Source organism: Aquarana catesbeiana, linkage group LG02, assembly GCF_042186555.1.
Source record: "Aquarana catesbeiana isolate 2022-GZ linkage group LG02, ASM4218655v1, whole genome shotgun sequence".
NCBI classification, from domain to species: domain Eukaryota; kingdom Metazoa; phylum Chordata; class Amphibia; order Anura; family Ranidae; genus Aquarana; species Aquarana catesbeiana.
The window spans coordinates 450,976,958-450,999,147 of NC_133325.1; the positions used below are offsets into that span (position 1 = coordinate 450,976,958).

The following is a 22,190-nucleotide window of genomic DNA, read 5'->3' on the forward strand; positions in this document are numbered from 1 at the left end:
TCCTGCAAAGAGGTTAAACTAGGCACACAACAAATGAAGCTGGCAAACCTGAAAAATAGAATAGGTGCGCATAGAAACACTCAATTCACTAGGGTACATGCTCTACTTTAAACAAGGGTTTTATAGTCTTTCAGTAGGACAGGGATAGCATAAAAGCTTTTCCTGGCATGGAACAGTAATAGACTCAACAAAGTCCTGGTTGATATTGTTAGTGCAAGCCCCTCTATCAGACCTAAGATGCAAAAGGTGGTTAAAGGATAAACCTCGAAGGTAATCTTGAGAAAAAAAAAATTAAGTGACCACTATCCAGAAGTGCTGATTCTTTGGGCAATTCTAGAAAATATGTAGGACAGGCTGGGCAGCTAAAGAACTGTGAGGAGGTTGTATGAGAAATACTGGCCAGAGTATATTATATTCTGAATCAAATGAACCTTGACAAAAATAAGGTGGGTAAAGGGATAATCCTAGGTGTCCGCCCAGTCATCATCCAAACAAGGGAAAACTGTGTCCAATAAACACAGCAAACGACTGCGCTCAGTACCCGGCCGCTGTGAGCAGCCAAGGGTATCAGGTGATTGCCGTGATTGGTAATAACGATCAGATGATTACAAATGTAAACAGCCACTGGTGACAGTATGTAAAAAAAAAAAAAAAAAAAAAAAAAAAAAAAATTGTAATAATACATTTTAAAAATTGGGAAAAAAACCCAATTTTATTTATTTCTTCTGTTTTAAAAAAATTGTGACAAAAAAATTACAAACATCAAAAAACTTGCCATGCCTCCTACTAAATACCCCACACTGTCTACTTTTCCAACAGTGGTCATTTGGTGGGAATTTGTACTGTTCTGGCATTTTAGGTCCTCATGAAAAGAGAAATATATACTGTATACTAGGGGTTTCCAAACGTTCTAAACAAAGGGCCAGTTTACTGTGCTTCAGACTTTAGGGGGGGCCAGACCATGGCCAGTAGGAGGAAATAATGTCCCCTCCTTGGTATTAGAGGAGTTAAGTGGGCCCCATCATTGGTGTTATTGGGAGGAATAGTGTCCCATCGGTGTTGTCGGTGCAGAAATTATAGCCCAATCATTTTTTTTAGTGGGAGGAATAGTGCCCTAAAGGCCGGACAAAGACAAGTAAAGGGCCGCAGTTTGGAGACCACTGCTGTATACCATAGTTTCTGGATTTATAACTTTTACACACTAAATCTACATGGATTTAGATTATTTTTACCAAAGAAATGTAGCAGAATACATTTTTGGCCTAAATTAAATGAAGAAAGATCATTTGTTTGCAAAATTTTATAACAGAAACAGGTTTTATATAGCAAAAAAAAAAAAAAAACAGTGGTGAATAAAACGACCAAAAGAGCTTATGTCAGTCTGGGGAACGGAGGAGAAAGTAGTATTTAAAAGGGAATAGCTATGCGAACATCTTTCCTGCAATTATACTAGCCGTGTCTGCTTAAATCTATCATAAGATAGGCATGCACTTCTGGTAAGTGCATTTTCTGAGTGTGGTAAAGGGCACACTTTTTAGGATTTGTAAATCCTGTACTGGATGATTCACATGGTGCCAGAAATTTTTGGAGAATACACCACCAGGTTTTTCCTAGGCCAGTTCAGTGTAATAAAAAGCAGACAATGCTGAATTTGCACTAGAGGGAAGGCGTAGATTAGCCTGAACTGAGACAAGGTAAGTAACAAGGTATCCGAGGATCCTATCCTTGGTCGAGGCTACAAATAGAGGTAGTTTGTGGTACAATCTGAAGGCTAGGATTTCTACATTCAGAGTTCCCCATTTCTGACATATCAGATTGAATATTTCTGGGTGAAGGGCAGAAGTATTCCATTTTCCAGTTGTTCACTCTTAAAATATGAACTGCAGAGATCATTGGACAGTGGGATTCTGTCCATCAGATTATCTGGTTTGCTTTCTTCATGGCTGCATGACTCCTGGTGCCCCCTGATAATTGATGTAAACTGCACCCTGATTGGGTGTCCTCGCAGAATAGGGGCCCAATATAGCACAGCAATCTAAACTGGTCTGAGCTTCAGGAGTTTGATGGGGAGCTTGGCTTACATAGGTGACCATGTTCCCTAGACCCTAAGGGTCTGGACACTCCTTCCCAGCTTGAAAGACTAGCATCTGTTATCACTCTTCAGTGATAGAGAAGGAAAGACTTCCCTTCTGCTAAAGTTGGGCTGGAGATTCACCAAGTTATGAAATTCCTTGCTTGGCTGGATAGCAGCATGAGTAGGTCGAAAGAAGGGTCATGCTAGTTCCAAATCGACAAGATGTTGTGTTGGAGAGGTCTTGAATGAAATTGGGCAAAACAGAGCCTCCAGGCAAAGAGAAGCCTGGAGCATTTGAATTATTCTGTGGACATTTGCTGGAAGGAACAGGAGTCCTAAGGGAGAAGGTCATCTAGATAACCTTTGACCTTAACGCTCTAAATTCTAATAGGGCGTACACACGGTCGGACTTTGTTCAGACATTCCGACAACAAAATCCTAGGATTTTTTCCGACGGATGTTGGCTCAAACTTGTCTTGCATACACACGGTCACACAAAGTTGGCGGAAAATCCGATCGTTCTAAACACGGTGACGTAAAACATGTACGTCGGGACTATAAACGGGGCAGTGGCCTATAGCTTTCATCTCTATTTATTCTGAGCATGCGTGGCACTTTGTCCGTCGGATTTGTGTACACACGATCGGAATTTCCGACAACGGATTTTGTTGTCGGAAAATTTTATCTCCTGCTCTCCAACTTTGTGTGTCGGAAAATCCGATGGAAAATGTCCGATGGAGCCCACACACGGTTGGAATTTCCGTCAACAAGGTCCTATCACACATTTTCCATCGGAAAATCCGACCGTGTGTACGGTGCATAAGAAGGGCAAGAAGACATTCTAAGAGTTCTGTGAATATTCTGGGAGCAGGAGGTAGGCCAAAAGGGCAGTACAAAAAACTGCAAGTGGTGGTCTGCCACTGCAAAGTGCAGAAAGTGCTGATGAGGTGGATAAAAGGGAATTTGCAGATTTTGTAATTTAAAAGGGATTTGTTAAGGCATTTTAAGTCAACAATAGGATGAATAACCTTCTTGGGCTTTGGTACAGTAAACAGGTGTGAATAAAATCCTTTGAATCTGACTTGTGGGGGTACTGGCACAACTACTCCCTGGGACAGAAGATAGATATTATTTTGAAGCTTCTTCTGTAGATTGTTCTCTTCTCTGTTCATATAGTGATTCCTGTTTTTTGTCCAACTGTGTGTCCTGAGGAGGCAGACAAGCGAAATGCATTGGTGCAAGGGGACTCATTTACTTACTCAGACACTAAACTGGTGGACAATTCTTGTCTTGTTATACATGTGTACATGTTTTTATTGATATAGGACTTTATAGGTTTTTAAAAAATGTAGTTTAAATAAAAATATATGGTTTCTTTTATTATCATTTGTCCAAATGTGCCTTAAGACCTCTTTCACACTGGAGCCGCCAAGCGTTAGTGATAAAACGATGCTCGTTTTAGCGGGGCTTTACCGCTGTTTAGTGGCGCTTTTCGGACGATAGAGGGGGGGGGCTTTTTACCCCCCTCAGAGGACCAAGAAGGGATTAAAAGCACCTGTGTTGGGAAGCTTCCAAAGTGCTTTTCAGATGTTTTTGAAGCGCTGGCCATTCATTTTAATGGGCAGGGCGTTTGGGTGCGCTGTATACAGCGCTCCCAAACCGCCCCCAAGTTGCTGCTTGCAGGACTTTTCCTAACGTCCCACAAGCGCACTGCCCCAGTGTGAAAAGTCACACTGAAATGAATGGGAGGTGGTTTTCAGGCGCTATTTCTAGCGTTAAAACGCCAGAAAACTGCCTCAGTGTGAAAGGGTGTGTCTAAAGTTCAGCCTAGTCTTCTCCTTTTAATATCTACCTGTGAATTGTTAATCGCAAACATTTTTGTCCTGGAGACATTTGGATGGATTTTTTGTTACACTTTAGACGCACTTACTTCTAATATGACTTAACGGGAAGGTATGTGTTTTTTGAATATTTGCAGCTTGAGATGGTTATGAAAATTTAAAGGAATTGTGGGATATAGTTTTGTCTTTTGATGCACAATATTCTGAGAATTATTGATAAGTGGTGGCGATAAAATGTACAACCTGTGGTCTGATGTAACACCTGGTTGACATTTAGAGCCAAATTTTAAATGGTCTTTTAGTCTTTATGGTCTTTTACAGTCATGGTCAGAAGCATACAGGGTGACCCTTGTCTTACAGTGCCCGAGACTGCCAGAGTGTGAGGGAGAGGAGGCTGCATTGATTTTTTTTTTTTTTTAAATGGAGGAAGCCTGAAGGAGCAGGACATCAGGTAAGTAAAAGTCTTTTTTCTGGGTACTCAAAGCATAGACAAGTATTTAACCCTTGTATTGCATGGAGAGGCCCCCTCATTAACAAGTTAATTAGCAACAACATAACTGAAATACCAGTCTGGGGAAAAAAAAAAAGTATGAAACACATGCAGTCATGAAGGGTTAAATACTTTAAAAAGGTACTAAATTCTAGTATTCCAGCACTTCGTATCGTTAATTAAAATAAAGATAAAAAACAGAAGTGCATTCAATTTAGTTTGTCAACACCTCTAACTGCCTCCTCCCCATTACAATAGTTTCCAGTGGAAACACAAATGATAAAATTATGGGCAGTAAAGAATATCACCAATCAGATGCAGCTGCAGCTGGATGACTGGCGAAGAACTTGTAAAGAAATGTGAAGCAACACTCTGCACATTACTATGCTGCTGACTATTCACTGGCTCCCCCTGCTGTGATGAAGATAGATGCAAAAAGCAAGATATGAACACTTCTGCAGCAGGAAGTATAGAACGTGTTATATATGATGCAATATTTATTATCCAGGTGAAAGCTCACAGGCTGGTTCAGGCCGCAATACTTTAAATTATTTAACTAGCATTCTGAATACTCTGCAGATGTACATTTTTAAGATACAGTTGGTGTGGTTTGAAGAGTAAGCATTGTTTGTGCAACCCTGACAACCAACCAGGGACGAACCACATAAAAGCGCACACATATACATATAAATATGGTTCTTTAGTCCATTCACAGAATAGATGCATTACTGTATAGAAAAGGGAATAATTGCAACACACTAGCACCAAGATTTTTCACATTTTGGAACATTTCTGTGTTCACTAAGGCTACTTTCACACTGAGGCGTGCGGGCGCCGGTGGTACAGCGGCGCTAAATATAGCGCCGCTTTACCGTCGTTTTTAGCGGCGCTAGCGGGGCGGTTTTAAAAGTGCTGCCCCATTGTTTTCAATGGGAAGGGGCGCTTTAGGAGCAGTAAATACACCGCTTCTAATGCGCTCCAAAGATGCGGCTTGCAAGACTTTTATGACCGCCCTGCAAGCGCACCGCTCCAGTGTGACAGCCCTCGGGGCTGTCACACTGGAGCGGTGCACCTGTAGTTCTCTGTATATCTATTTGTTCTTTTAAAAACCAACCACTTTTCCCATATTCCCAGAAATCTTTCTCTCTGATCTTCTCTACCGTTTAGATCTTCCATATTATATATTAGTTGACCGATATATCGGCCGATATTTGGCGTTTTTTATTTAATCGGCATCGGTCGTTTGTGCTGATAAAAAAGGCCGATTATAACTTCAGCACGACTTGCAAATGACTTCTGTAATAGAAGTCAATACAAGTTGCCTGAAATCTTCTGTGAACCACTTCTCTCCTCTCTGGGCAGCCTGCCAAATCTGATAAAAAGAACCTGAAGAGATACAATGTTTACACTTATCAATGGACTGAACTCTGTGTGTAGAAGTTCTCAGTTTAAAGCGTTTGTAAAGATGTTTTTTTTTTTTTTTTAAAATAAACATGTTATACTTACCTTCACTGTGCAGCTCGTTCTGCACAGAGTGGCCCCGAACCTCGTCTTCTGGGGTCCCTCGGCGGCTGTTTCAGCTCCTCCCCGCAAGCATTCACCACCTTAATGCGAGCTCCCTCGCACGGTGGTGAGTGCTTGCGGGCGCGCTCCCGTGATACAGCCGGCGGCTATAGCCGCTCGCTGTATCACTCGGCCCCGCCCCCCGGCGCGCCGCGTCATCGGATGTGATTGACAGCAGCGCGAGCCAATGGCTGCGCTGCTTTCAATCCATCCACTGCAGCCAATCAGCGGCCAGGGTGAGCGGAGGAACAGATGTCGGGAACGCGAAGCTGACTTTCGAGGCGTCAGGTAAGTAAAACGGGGGGGCTGGGGGCGGCGGTTCTGTCAGAAGTTTTTTCACCTTAATGCATAGAATGCATTAAGGTGAAAAAATTTTTACCTTTACAACCCCTTTAAGGCCCCTTTCACACGGACGGATAGAATGGTGCTTTTAGCTGCGGATTTTCTAGATTTCTACCGCAGCTAAAAGCACAATGCTTTCCTATGGGCCCATTCACACACTGCGTTTAGCTGCGATTTCGTTACATTCGGTTCCGTGCGGATAGAAAAAATAGAATTGACTGCGTCCAGGAGCGATTTAGCGCAGCTATCTGCACATAACTGCAGGTAATCGCAGTGTAACTAAGCAGTAAAGTTAGCCCATTTTTTTCGTCCAAAAGTTTTGATTACCTGTTTTTGTGTATTTAATATTTGAGATATAGGTTTTTTTTGTTTTTGTTTTAATCTAAATTATACATACAAGGGTACTGATTGGAGGTTTGTTTTGTTTAATAAATGTTTAAATGTAAAAAAATTTCTGTATCACTTTAGGTTGCTTACACACTGGAGCGGGCATGCGTTGACGGTAAAACACTGCTAGTTTTAGCGGCGCTTTATCGTCATTTTAGCGGCGCCATTGGGCTGCTAGCGGGGCGCTTATAACCCAGCTAGCGGCCGAGGAAGGGGTTAAATGCGCCGCTGCTGAAACGCTTTGCAGGCGCTTTGGCAGCTGTGCGCATTCATTTCAATGGGTGAGGAGTGGTGGAGCAGCGGTATGCACCGCTCCAAAGATGCTGCCTAACGTATCGGCCCAAAAAAATCAGCATCATATATCGGCCACTGCGATTTCTAAATATCGGCATCGGCCAGAGAAAAACCCATATCGGTCGACTTCTATTATATATGTAATCAATTCTTTTAAACCATTCCTTTACTGTAGGTCTATCTACTTCCAGACACTTTTTTGGTATTATTCCTTTAGCTGCATTCGATATGGTACTAATGTATTTTTATATTGTTTTATTGATTTGTTTGTATTATGGAATAGGCAGCTCCACGGGTCATCTATAACCTCCTCTTCAGTAATTTACACTATATATTGCCGCACCTCATGCCAATATTCACGTACCATTCCCACCAAAAGTGTCATGGTGCCCTGTAAATTACAGCCTCTCCAATACAATGGGGATTTTCCTACTTGGTATTTATGTGCTTTGTCAGGGGTAATTTACCATCTGGCTAGATATTTATAATTTGTTTCTATACTTCTGGTATCTACCGAATAGCTGTATACAGCTCTTAATATTTTCATTAAATGATTTTCTGTTAACCTAGTTCCCAATTCCCTTTCCTATTTCTCTATGAATGGAGGTATTCTCGGCCCTGCTATTCCTGTGATTATTTTATAAATTTGTGCTATACAGTGTTTAACGGGTTTCCTAGAGTTACATATTTGTTCCATTGCATTTAACTTTTCTTCTGATCTTATCGGTTGTGGGAGCGTTGCTACAAAGTGCTTGAGCTGTTAGGCTACTTTCACACTGGGGCAGGGGGGGGGGCTGTCATAGCGGTGCTTCTCGGCCGCTAGCGGGGTGCTTTTAACCCTGCTAGCGGCCGAATAAAGGGTTAAAAGCGCTGCTGCAGTACCATTTTGCAGGCGCTACGGCAGCGGTGCCCATTGATTTCAATGGCAGGGGCGGCGGAGCAGCGGTGTGTATACACAACTCCCGCACAGCCCAAAAACATTTCTGGTTAATTCAGGTGCTGTTTTATTTAATGTTCTATTTTTATGATTAATCAGTTCTACTAGTTCGTAACACACAGTCCATATAGCTTGCATAATTCATTTATATTTCTGCAGTTGTGCAAGAATTTTCCATGGAATTCTTTATGTACAAAGCCACTTAAGAGGTTGTCACTTTACCCCTGGCTCATTCACCAGTCCTGTGCTACCATGCCACACTGTGGACCTGCCACAAGATACCCATGCTTTTGGATAGGATTCTCTTCCTCTCGCTCCTCACTCATTGGCTCCTGCTCCTGTCAATAAAATCCAGTGACAAGGGAGTGGGACAGAGTTGCATGGTGTGCCTTAATAGATGCATACAGTGCAGCTCAGGATCAAGCCCACATGAGTAACCCCCCCCCCCCCCCAAGTGGCTTGCTAGGGAGGCAACTTAAAGGCAGGAGCAGCCAAAAGCGCTGGAGGGGGACCCTAAAAGAGGAGGATCGGGCTGCTCTGTGCAAAACCACTGAGCAGGACAGGTAAGTAGAAGATGTTTGTTATTAAAAAAATATATATTTTACAATAACTTTAAAATGTTTATTCATAGACTTGCAAGTCATCGATATGAAGTTTCTATCTGTATATATAATTGCAGTTGCACATTGTATTCTTTAAAACTTTTCACAAAGAACGTATTGAAAGAGAAAATGTGTATTCATGGAAAATATAGCTGGTTTTAGCGTGCAAGCTCGCCATATAGATTCCTCTGAGCTGGGCTGAACAGGGCAGGGTTCAACCTCTTACCCAGTCTCAACTGCCTTTCTGGACTTCAGGTCACCTTGTCCCACCCTGGAACAATTGCAGCTATAGTAACCAGTCTAAATATTTCAGTCCAATGCAATATTTAATCTAACAGACTGTGTTAGAAGCCGTGGAGGACTATTGCACAAACTGTGTATATGTCTGGTATTGGCACCCTGAATAATAATATTCATTTGTATCATCTTTCCCCTAATACAGAGTACTGCAGCAAATACTGTGGAAACCGGTAGATTCCCCAAACCACTTGCACAACTGTGCAAATCAGTCATAAAAAACACATTATTATTTCTCATCTTTATTTCGGTGAAGAGATCTGGAAAACATAACCTAATAGCAGCCCCTAAGGACTAGTTTGGCAAAACACAGCTCTAAAGGATTTTTCTCTGGAATCCACAAAAAATATGTTTGTCTGTTCAATGTAAAAATAAATACAAATCTCTTTGCGCTGCTGTGAAATGTGCAAATTAAATAATCATCCAACAACTTGCGGCTGCCAACACTTATACCATGTCTGTTTTTTTAAAGGCATGGCTATTTAAAGTGGTTGTAAAAAGGTAAAACTTTTTTTTTTTAACTTGCATTCTCAGCATTAAGGTAAAAAACCTTTTAATAGTAGCTTCCCCCAGCCCCCACCTAAATACTCACATGAGCCCCATCTCCATCCAGTGTGGTGCACATCTGCAGCAGCTCTTCTCCTCTCTTCCTGCTCTCACAGGCTTGGGTGACCTAAGCCATTGGTTCTGTCAATCAAAACCCGTGAGCAGAGAGCATAGGGCAGGACCAAGCCAGGCTGTGTGACTGAATAGACGAAAACAGCCAGGCTCAGGACCAAGCATGCACGAATGCCCCCATAGGAAGCAGTTTCCTATGGTGGGCACTCAGAGGAGAGGAGCTAGGAGCGCCCAGAAGAGGATCGGGGCTGCTCTGTGCAAAACCATTGCACAGAGCAAGTATGACATGTTTATTCTTTAATGTTAAATATTTTTATAATAAAATATAATAAGAAAAACTGGGTATCTCACCAATCATGATTACACAAAGCACAAAGTTGCTGATTTCTCGCAGAATCTGAGGACCGACAGCCAACAGTATTCCAGCTACCAGTTCCACCCATCCCACTGCCTGCAGGTACTGATATGGATCTGGCTTGAATCCAAAGTCCTTCAGAGGGAACACATCTGCGAACTGGACAAACTGTGATTTCTGCAGACAGAAAGAGAAGCAAAAGAATTAAATAAATTAGGACATTATTAAGTGTAATAACTACATGTCAAATGTTATATAAAAAAGGCAGATCAGAAAGACCATCAGTAACTGTGAATGGTATAAATTACTCATGTTGCTCACTTATCCTGGCTGTATGAGTATAGACAGCTTACATTACACCTGTCATGGAGGCTTTGGTCACAAAGAAACATCCAAATCCATAATTTCTACACTTGTTCCAGATCAGTCATTTTCTGACCCCATTTAACAAAGGAGTACAGTTCACTTGCAAACTGCATTTGCACCCATCTTAGAGCCCACACTTTCCACACGGTTTGCTTTTTTCCCCCACAAAACTCACATTGCAAAAAAAGAAAAAAAAAAAAAAATCATGTGCAGTGAAAATTAAACAAAACAGTTTTTACTTACACATGATTGAGACCAGCACAACACTTCATTCAACAAAGTGGAACTAAATCTTCCTATCCGGCAGGGACAATGCAATCATAGCTTCTATTTAAAACTGCGGTTACCATGGAGTTGCATATATCACTGTTTCGCAACTTTGTTTCCAGTCGAGGCACTCTTTCAAATTATGGACAGTCTTGAGTCACCCCATTCTAAAATGTTAAAAAAAAAAAAAAAAAAAAAAAAAAAAGGGAGAACTATTCAAATAGCTTACATAATGCAGCAACATTCACATGTCCAAATAGGACACTCAATGTTAGACGTGATTTATTCTTCCAAAGCAAATACACTTTTGCCCACTGGTACTGATGACTACTATTTCAAGGTTTCTCTGCTCCCTCAATTTCTCTCCATCAGTCAGCTAATGTCACCCCAGTGCTGAGGGAGAGAGGCAGAGGAGGGTCAAACAAGGATGCTGGGGAGGCAACAGGCATCTTCCTTATTAAAGTGGAAGTAAACTATTGTTTTCAGCCAAAGAAGCTGCCATCTTGGCCTCCGTTTAATCTTCAACTGCAATGATGCTGCACATGTGATCAGTTCTGATGACTTCAGCCATTGGATGCTTTGATAGTTTGAAAGCACAGCCAATCTGACAGCATTTTTGAAACTATTAAAATTAGAGGTTGACCGATATGGGTTTTTCTCTGGCCGATGCTGATGCCGATATTTAGAAATCGCGGTGGCCGATATGTGATGCCGATTTTTTTGGGCCGATATATTAGGCCGATTTTTTTTTTTTTTTCTTTTTTTTTCCCCCTTCATCTCATAAAATCTAACAGTTAGACCCCTTTCACACTGGGGCGTTTTTTTAGGCGCTTTTGGGCTAAAAATAGCGCCTGTAAAGTGCCTGTAAAACGGCTTCCCTACAGTCTCAGTGTGATATCCCGAGTGCTTTCACACTGAGGCGATGCGCTGGCAGGATGTCTTTGGAGCAGTGTATACTGCTCCTCCACCACTCCTGCCCATTGAAATGAATGCGCACCGCTGCCGAAGTGGCTGCAAAGCGTTTCGGCAGCAGCACTTCAGGGGCGCATTTAACCCCTTCCTCGGCCGCTAGCTGGGTTATAAGCGTTATTAGCGCTTCTAAAATGACGGTAAAGCGCCGCTAAAACTAACAGCGTTTTACCGTCAACGCCTGCCCGCTCCAGTGTGAAAGCAACCTTAAGTAATAAGTGATGCAGAAAATTTTTTACATTTAAACATTTATTGAACAAAACAAACCTCCAATCAGTTCACTTGTATGTATAATTTAGATTAAAAAAAAAAATAACTATATCTTAAATATTAAATACACAAAAACAGGTAACCAAAACTTTTGGACGAAAAAAATGGGCTGACTTTACTGCTTTTTTTTTTTTTTTCTTTTTAATTAGTGTATTTTATTTTAAAAAATTGCGTTTGAAAGACCGCTGCGCAAATACCGCGTGACATAAAATATTGCAACAACCGCTATTTTATTCCCTAGGGTCTCTGCTAAAAAAAAAAATATATATAATGTTTGGGGGTTCTAAGTGATTTTCTAGCAGAAAATACAGAATTTTTACTTGTAAGTAACAAATGTCAAAAAAGATTTAGTCTTTAAATGGTTAAACTGAGAACTTCTACACACAGAGTTCAGTCTATTGATAAAAGAACCCGAAGAGATACAAATGTATCTTCTTATCAGACTTGGCAGGCTGCCCAGAGGAGGAGAGAAGAAACCTTCAGACAACTTGCAATTGACTTCTATTACAGAAGTCATTTACAAGTCCCGCTGAAGTTATAATCGGCTTTTTTTATCAGCACAATCTACCGATGCCGATTAAGTAAAAAAAGCCAAATATCGGCCGATATATCGGTCGACCTCTAATTAAAATTTGTGGGTTTACTTCCGCTTTAACTGATGTCATTGGTTGTTAGAATGCCAGTGTCTAGAAAGTCAAAGTCCTGTGACGCCTGGGGAAGGTGGAAAGAAGAATTAAGAGCTCCGTATGCCGTCGGCTAGGAGACAGGTTTGGGCGGTCCGGAGTCAGGAAGAGGGCGGAGTCTGCGGGCAGTAATAGAGAAGGGCAAAGTCAGTGTCCAGTAATGTTAGGAGTCGGGATGGGGCCCTGTACTCATCACACTGATCGTCCTCTGCCTGACGGCGAGTCACCTCTCCGCACAGCCTGACTGCCTTGTGTGTGATAGGACGACACTGACCTGGGGGGGGGGTACTATAATATATATATATAATTTTTTTTTATTATTAGTACTATACTACACTGTGAAGAAATCAACGCATCTGTATTGTGCACCCCCCCACCTGTATACCCCCTTCCCTCCTACAAACACACCTGTATACTGTACACCCCCCACACCCCTGTATACTGTACACCACACACACACACACACACACACACACACTTGGATACAGACAGATTTAGATACACTAACAAACTGAAGCCAAACTCCAGCTCACACTTTTCTAAATAGTTACAGCAACAGATTTTTTCTTTCGAAAAAAAAAAAAAAAAAAAAAAAAAAAAGCTTTACATAAATAAAAGATGATCACTAAGTATTCCTCAGTGGTAAATGGTTTGTGTCAACCCTCCAACAGCTCATCTGCAGGACAGTTTGTTCTGTTGAAAAACAGACCAGGTAAAAATAAAAGGAAACCCCCAAAAAATTAATAAATAAATACGAATGCAGCTAAGAACTGGGAAGCTGCAAAAAAATAAAATGTTTGCTTTTGGGTTCAATACTGCTAGACTGTAGCATACACTGTGCATGTGCTAGTAGGTAGATTGTGAATGAAAACACTAAAGAAAATTCTGGTGTAGCCGACTAAAAAGATGAAATAACATTTATTGAACACCTTTGCTTAGTAAATGAGAGGATGTTGTGCTTTTTTCAATCATAGGCAAGTAAAAATCTTTTTCTTTTTGCACTTGATTGGGTATTTCTTGCAAAGTAAAATGTTGACACTGTTTGGTCTCATTCACAAGATAAGTGATAAACAAATTAGATCAGATTTTAACCCTTTCATGACTAAGCCTATTTTTGACATTTGGTGTTTACACGTTAAAATCCGCATTTTTTGCTAGAAAATTACTTAGAACCCCCAAACATTATAATTATATATATATATATATATATATATATATATATATATATATATATATATATATATATATATATATATATATATATATATATATATATATATATATATAGCAGAGAATCTAGAGAATAAAATGGTGATTGTTGCAATATTTTATATCACACGGTATTTGTGCAGCGGTGTTTTAAATGCAACTTTTTGGGAAAAGGGACACTGTCATGAATTTAAACAAAAAAAAAAAAAAAACAGTAAAAAGTTAGCCCAATTTTTTTGTATAATGTGAAAGATGATGTTACGCCGAGTGAATAGATACCAAACATGTCACGCGTTATAATTGCACGCACTCGTGGAATGGCGACAAACTACGGTACCTAAAAATCTCCATAGGCGACGCTTTACTTTTTTTTCACGGTTACCAGGTTTGAGTTACAGAGGAGGTCTAGTGCTAAAATTATTGCGCTCGCTCTGACGATCGCGGCGATACCTCACATGTGTGATTTGAACACTGTTTACATATGCGGGCGCGACCGTATGCGTTTTCTTTGCTGCGCAAGCTCACGGGGACGGGGGCTCTTTAAAAAAAAATTTTTTTTCTTATTTTATATTTATAAATTGTGTTAAAAAAAAAAAAAAAATTGATCACTTTTATTGCTGTCACAAGGAATGTATCGGGGGTCTAAAAGCCGAGTACGCACATCTGCGTATGCTCGGTGGGAAGAGGTTAAAGAAATGCTTAGCACACACGATGAGAAAATCGGATAAAAAAAATAAATAAAAAATACCGGCGCGATCTTCCGATAATCTGATCACTAGTACACAGCTTTCGAGAGCCGATCACATGAGTTTGTGCGCAATTATTGGAAGAGACAAGCATGAAAATTTTTCTTGTACGATAACAGAATGAACGATTTTCGGTTAATCAGTACAGTATTCGTCCGTAAAAACAGGAGGATCATTCGTCCAATATTATCATCGTGTGTACAAGCCATTAATATCATTCTATCACAGGTTTCTAAGACAGCCAGTGGTATCTCTGTAGGCCTGACCCAAAATGTTGGTGAGGTCATATGACAGCCGCTACCAGCCAGCATGCCTTCAGCAAGCGTCACATATGGAACAATGTGGCTGGTAAACTGAGCAATGACCATATGCAAACATCATCTAATCTCTGAGCTGCCCTGTACACACTAACATCGCAAACAGGGCACACGCTTCACGTCCAGGCTTGTTAAAATGACTGCCGATGAGTATCTGCGGAACTTGTTCTGCAGTCCCCCTTTTATCTGTACTGCTCCTAATTCCCTTCAGCAACAAGGACTGTAGAATTGGGGCCAAAGGGAACAGTCGAAACTAAACTAACTAAAACATCCAGATAATCAAGATTTTGTGAATGCGGATGTCTCTGTCAGGCAGAGCTCTGTTACTGTATCACATTTGTGCTTAGCTAATCAATTTCATTACATACATACAAGATGGAGAGATAGGCAAGAAGCCATTTCTTCTCTGTGCTTTATCCAACAGGTACTCAGCTAGTGGTACGTGTACCCCAAGGGTCACTTCTGACAGGTTTATTAAGTATTAAAGAATTTAAAATCCCAGTTTTGACATTTTATAGCATAAAATAATATTTACTTTAAAGGGTTTGTAAACCCAAACCCCCCCCCCCCCCCCCAAAAAAACCTGCAAGACAAAAAGGCATAATGAGCTAGTATGCATAGCATACTAGCTCATTATGAATTACTTACCTGAGATCGAAGCCCCCGCAGCGGTCCTCGTACACCACTCCGGCGGCCAACATCTCTCCCAGGGGGTTACTTCCGGGTATCACGGCTCTGGCGCTGTGACTGGCCGGAGCCGCGATGACGTCACTCCAACACATGCGCATGGGAGCCACCAGTAATGGCACAGTCTAACCGAATCAACAGCATGTACGTGCCATTGCTTCAGTTTGCTTAAGTGCGCATGTGCCGATGACGTCGGCACACGCAAATACAGGGATATCTCCTAAACCGTGCAGGCTTAGGAGATATCCAGTGTAGCTACAGGTAAGCCTAATTATAGGCTTACCTGTAGTATAAAGTGGTTGTAAAGGGTTTACAACCACTTTAAAGCGGGGTTCCACCCAAATTTTGAACAATATCTGTATGTATTCTCTTCCTTGCCTAGATGCTGACATGCTGTTTAAAAAAAATTTAAATCGCCGTAATTACCTTTTGTTTTTCTATTCTTCTTTGCACTTCCTGGTTCTCCTCCCGTGGGAGTAGGCGTGTTTGTAGCCTCTCCCAGACTCCTGGGAGCTATTCTCAGGCTTCCCAGGATGCCACTGAGCATGTGCGGGAACGAGCAGTGAATGTTGGGAGCACAGCATTCACCACATGCCATTGAAAACCATATAACCTACTTTCCATGCGTTTTTTATGCAGAAAAAAAAAAATGCACTGGACTGCATGTGGTGTGAACGGGCCCTTAAAGCAGAACTCCGGGATCGGCAAAAAAATCCCCCATTAGTACACCCCCTCCACACACACACACACTAAACACTATAAACAACACTAAACAGTTATTGCATTTGTGAAATTCCTTACCATCGAAGAGAAAAGTCAAATTGAATTTTCAGGAAGTCCTCCCTGTAGTTCAAAAAATGCCTCATGTATTCTGCCAAGGAGGAGCTGTTAGAACAGCGATTGCATCATATCCTCTCCTCTCTCTTTACACTATCAAACTACACTTTCCTTCATGCTTTGCAAATTGCAATGAATGTGGGAGGGACACTAGGCCTGTACATGTTAAACGTGAACAGGCCCACTTCAACAAAAATCACATCCCTCATTCTGCAGCCAACCACACTACTCAGTAACACACAGCAGGATAGGTAGGTTATAGTCCTATAAATGCAAAGCATGTTTGTGCTCTCCCCTCCAGCCACAACAGGAGATAAAGATTGGTAATGATTACATAAAGCAAGTAAGGGCAAACTGTAGACACAGGCCCATAATTATATATTTTACACACTGTACTCTGCTGTAATTCAGTATTAGAAATATTCCTCCTCAAGCTGCAGCTTTGAGATCTTTCTAATAGCAATCAGTGCTTGTATAGTGTATGAGAACATCCCTAACCGCACCACCGAAAGAGACGGGACATCTTGCTGTACATCAACCTGGGGCACAAGTAAATGTCGGCAAGAGAAAAAAATAAAATAAAAAAAATAAAAAGAGTGCAGCGTTAACTTACTAATCAATAACACAATAATGGTGGAACCCTCTAATTTATGGAAATCTCAATAAACTTCAATATTATCACAATACCCGTCTCTACGATATGTAACGTCCTATATAATACACAAACTGAAAATAAGACATAAAAAATGACTGCAAACTTTGCAGGTATGGTGGAAACCCCTTCTACAGATATTTGGCGGTGGATGGTGTCCACTGCTTATCAGTGCAGTCTCATCAGTGCAGCTCTTCAGTGCCCATTAGTACAGCCTCATCAGTGCCACCTTAGTGCAATTTATCAGTGCCCATAAGTGTGGCCTTAACTGTGCCCACCAGTGCAGCTCATCAGTGCCCATTAGTGCGGTCTAACCAGTGCAGCTTATTAGTGTGGTCTCACCAGTGCAACTTATCAGTGCCCATTAGTGCGGTCTCACCAGTGCAGCTCATCAGTGCCCATTAGTGCGATCTAGCCAGTGAGCTTATTAGTGCGGTCTCACCAGTGCAACTTATCAGTGCCCATTAGTGCGGTCTCACCAGTGCAGCGTATCAGTGCCCATTAGTGCGGTCTCACCAGTGCAGCTTATCAGTGCAGTCTCACCAGTGCAGCTTATCAGTGCCCATTAGTGCGGTCTCACCAGTTGAGCTTATTAGTGCAGTCTCACCCGTGCAGCTTATCAGTGCGGTCCCCCCAGTACAGCTCATCAGTGCAGTCTCACCCGTGCAGCTTATCAGTGCGGTCCCCCCAGTGCAGCTTATCAGTGCGGTCTCACCAGTGCAGCTTATCAGTGCCCATCAGTGCAGACTCACCAGTGCAGCTTATCAGTGTGGTCCCCCCAGTGCAGCTTATCAGTGCCCATTAGTGCGGTCTCACCAGTGCAGCTTATCAGTGCCCATTAGTGCGGTCTCACCAGTGCAGCTTATCAGTGCAGTCTCACCCGTGCAGCTTATCAGTGCCCATCAGTGCAGTCTCACCAATACGGTCTCACCAGTGCGGTCACATAAGTGCCCACCAGTGCAGCGCAGGAATAGTTACAAGAGATCATCCGCATGACAGAGTGAAGATCTCGGGCTGTGACGTTGTATGTGAAAACACCACTCCCCGTAACATCCCGCCTCCCGGACCGGCATTGTGATAGAAAGCGCACTGTTCCAATGCCGGTATGGGAGGCGGGACGTTACGGCGATCGGTATCTCACATACAAGACCTCTCCGTCCGAGATCTCTGCTCTGTCATGCGGATGATCTCTGGTAACTATTCCTGCTCAGCACTGGAGAGAGATGGTGGGCAGTGCTGGCAGGGAGGAGGACACCACCTCTATTGGCCGCACAAACTGGGGGCTGCGATACCCCTCCGCCCACTACAGCGAGCAGGGCGGAAATAGAAATCCCTGCCCAGCTTGAGAGAACTACTGGTGGGCAGTGACAAGACCGCTGGCTGAGAGTACAGGAGGAATAGCAGCCAGAGGTCTTACACACAGGAAATCACTGGGCAATAAAGTTTTTTTCAGCAAGATCAGCAGGCTATTGCAGAGGAACTAAAGTGTTCAGGAAGAACATGGATGGCATAGTTGGTAAAGGTAAGAGATCAGCAACAAGGACATGGAAAAAAGTTTTTCCCGGGAGTTCTGCTTTAAAGAGTATAAGTAAAACTGCATAGATGTATTTGACAAACCAGATCTTAATGATTATTTTTTTGTCAGGCAAGCATATGTGCAGTTGTACACTATTCTCTGTAAGAGCTTTGTAATTACCACCCAAGGGAGTTTTCTTTACACTCAGAAGAAAAACTCTCCAGTTATTTTAATACTTTTATTAATCTTTTGCACAAAATGTTCAATTACTAATGTGAAATGATGATGTTAAGATTTCACATATATCAAGAAGAAAGTCTTAAATTCAGAAGAGATTTTTCAAGCAGTTTCAAAAGTTGCAATTTACCACCTTTGGGAGAGTCATGTATTATTACAACCATCAGTTGTATAGGAGGATACATTTTCATGAATTTTTGGTCTGCTCATACATAGACCTGACATGTTACAGGTCCTACAGTAACAGAGGTCCAAAGATAGCTGCTGACAGAAGCACAGGTTGTGAGGATCTCAAATCTTCAGGTTCTAAGGTCACCCCCTAATTCTCCAGACCAGAAGGTTGCGTTATGTTGGGACCCAATTATACAAACAGGCATGCTGAGACCAACAGATTTCTAGCGTATATCTTGGTAAAGGTCTTACATTGCAGATAATCAATGAGTATCTATAACACTGGGTCCATCTAGAATCTCTCCTTAACCAGTTGATGGCAGAAGGTGAGCCTTCTGCTGTAACAATGTGATTGCTGAATAAAACTTTGGACCCACTCTGGAGATCCACAGTGTGCTGGTGACGTTTTCTCACCCTCTTCACTTCCAGCCATTGGTCACAGCAGCACCCACTTAACCACCTCAATACAGGGCACTTTCACTCCCTTCCTGCCCAAGCCGTTTTTCAGTTTTCAGCACTGTCGCACTTTGAATGACAATTGCGCAGTCATGTTACACTGCACCCTAATGAAATTTTTATCATTTTTTTCCCCACAAATAGAGCTTTCTTTTGGTGGTATTTGATCACCTCTGTGGTTTTTATTTATTGCGCTATAAACAAAAGAAAAGAAAAGGGCCAATTTTGAAAAAACACAATATTTTTTACTTTTTGCTATAATAAATATCCAATTTTTTTAACAAATTTTTTCCTCAGTTTAGGCCGATATGTATTCTTCTACATAGTTTTGGTAAAAAAAAAAAAAAAAAAAAAAAAAAATTTGCGATAAGCATATAGTGATTGGTTTGCGCAAAAGTTATAGCGTCTACAAAATATGGGATAGATTTATAGCATTTTTATTTATTTATTTATTACTAGTAATGGCGGCGATCTGCGATTTTTATTGTGACTGCGATATTGCAGCAGACATATCGGACACTTGACACATTTTTGGGACCATTCACATTTATACAGCGATCCGTGCTATAAAAATGTGACTGGCAGGGAAGGGGTTAACACTAGGGGGCGATCGAGGGGTTAATGTATGACCTAGGGAGGTGATTCTAACTGTGGGGGGAGGGGACTGACTGGGGGAGGTGACCGATCAGTGTCCCTATGTACAAGGGACACACCATCGGTCTCCTCTCCTCTCTGACAGGACGTGGATCTGTGTTTACATGCACAGATCCACGGTCCTGCTCTGTTACCCGGCAATCGCGGGTGCCCGGCGGACATCATGGCCGCCGGGCACGCGCACCGGGTCCCGAGCGACGCAGCGGGCACGCGCCCCCTAGTGGCTCGGGAGGGCGATCACGTCATATGACGTCCACCCAGAACAAGAGATGCATCGTCCCGCCGTCCCATTTCTTCAGAAGCATGTACATTGCGAGTAGTTGGAGCATTTGTGCTGGAAGCCTGCTCCATTGTACACTCCCAGCATGAAGACTGAGGTGTTGCTGACTGTGCCTGGTGTCATACGAACGATCAGGAGCTGGGAGGACCGCACCCTATCACATTATCGCTGTAATAGCCTGTAATCAGAGCTTAATCTATATTAAGTATAAGAGTCAGTATCAAGGTCAGGGGAAAGCTCAGGTATAGTATGTTTTAGGTAGGATTAGTAAAATAAAAATAAAAAAAAATTAAAAACAAAAACAAACAAACTATTGTTTCTTGGCATGACTACGAGTACTAACAACAAATATACACATGCTGAATATGGCATCACAACAATCAGGAGGAGGAGAACTTTTTGTTAATAAAATTGTACATATTGTCACTAACACATGCTAAAGTTGCAAACCAACGTTCAGGCGTTAAGCAGTCAACCTTCACCTCACTGGGGCTATCTGAAAAAAAAAAAAAATGTGGGTTTCTGGGTGTGTAGAGACTCCCTTATGATGTCATTTTCCACCTTACTTGCCCCTGTCAATTTTCATCTCTGTGTTTTTTATTCCAAAAAGAAATAAAAATTTCTATTAAAAAAAAAAAAAATATTTTATCATGTCCAACATTGGATTTAATTATGTTTCCTGACACACTGATCAATGGGGATTTATAATTTAAAGCGGAGTTCCACCCATATAAAAGTCAGCAGCTTCAAAAAGTGTAGCTGCTGACTTTTAATAATTGGACACTCACTTGTCCCATGGTCCAGCGATGCGGGCGAATGAACCCCCGCTCCTTTCCGCATTCTGACTGTGGGCGCCCGGCTGTGATTGGCCGGGCAATCTTCTGGGACTTGTGACGTATCCCAGAAGATTGCACGGAGGGAGGGGGGAGAGGTCAGGGTATCTGCCGCCCCCCCCCCACGCCAAAAGTGGCATGTCAGGGGGTCACCTTCACTTAAAGCAGACGCTCCATTTTTGGGTGGAAGGGTGGAACTCTGCTTTAATGTCACAATGAAAACAGATCAATGAAAAGCAATTTAAAATTAATTACGAGTTATGAGAAAACACATAAACAACCGATTGCATACATTTTAATACATTCAGGCCTCAAGTTCAAGACCATATACAATTTACATAGGATCATGGTGGCAACAAAAAAGTTCTGTACAGGTGCAGAATGTACAATCATTCTAGAACAGTGATGGCAACTTCATATTGTTGGTTGAATGAGTCGTTCACGCAGCAATGACGCAGGATGACTCTGGCCTTCAGCCATTCTAAATGACTAAAGGCCAAGGTCGTTTTGTCCTTGTCTAACACAAAAAACGTATTCAGGGGAGATGTAAACTTTAACAACGTGTGTGCAGCAGTGGCAAACAGAATGATCTCGGCCTTCAGTGCTTTTAAATGAGTAAATGCTGAGGTCATTCTGTGCCTGTGTCACCAACTCTGCGTTCTTTGTTTACAGAAGCAGTGGTGGCGGTGCGTATGGCCACGTTTATGTATGCTGTACACATGTAGACATTGTGTTGTTTCATTGACTTCTCAGCATATACAGTATGCGGATTTCCCCTTCCTTTTTCAATACAGCTTTATACCTGGTACAGGTTGTTATATACGCATGCAAGCTTAAATTGATCATGTTGCTACACAGAAGTATCAATATGAACATTTGATGTCATCTGACCTTTTGACATTGGATTAATTTTTGAGTGCATATACACTCATTGTCTCACTAACATTTTATACATTTTTATATGTTGGTTTGCACTTTTCAATCACATATTGTATTTGCTCCCTAGGTGCACACTAATGTTTTAAGCACTGCGCCTTCTCCTTTTTAAATTTTTCACATGTAAACATTTGCCTAAACATTTTTATGCATACAACATAAAATACAGTCAAAATCTTGTTTTGGTTTTCACAGGTAACCGCTACGGACCAAAACAGACATGGGTAATTGGACCCACAGCATACAAGACTGATGACTTCAGGTCTGTATACACTACAAATCTGAACTCAGCATATTTAATGCT

At 41.8% G+C, this 22,190-nt stretch overlaps 1 protein-coding gene across 1 annotated transcript in view; it reads right to left on the bottom strand.

The window, feature by feature from the left end:
• TMEM35B (transmembrane protein 35B) overlaps positions 1-22,190 on the bottom strand; it is a 45,083-nt gene that overhangs the window by 3,834 nt on the left and 19,059 nt on the right. The window contains exon 2 of the mRNA XM_073615584.1: positions 9,797-9,977. Coding sequence (XP_073471685.1) covers positions 9,797-9,977 — 181 coding nt within the window. The remainder of the gene's footprint in view (positions 1-9,796; positions 9,978-22,190) is intronic.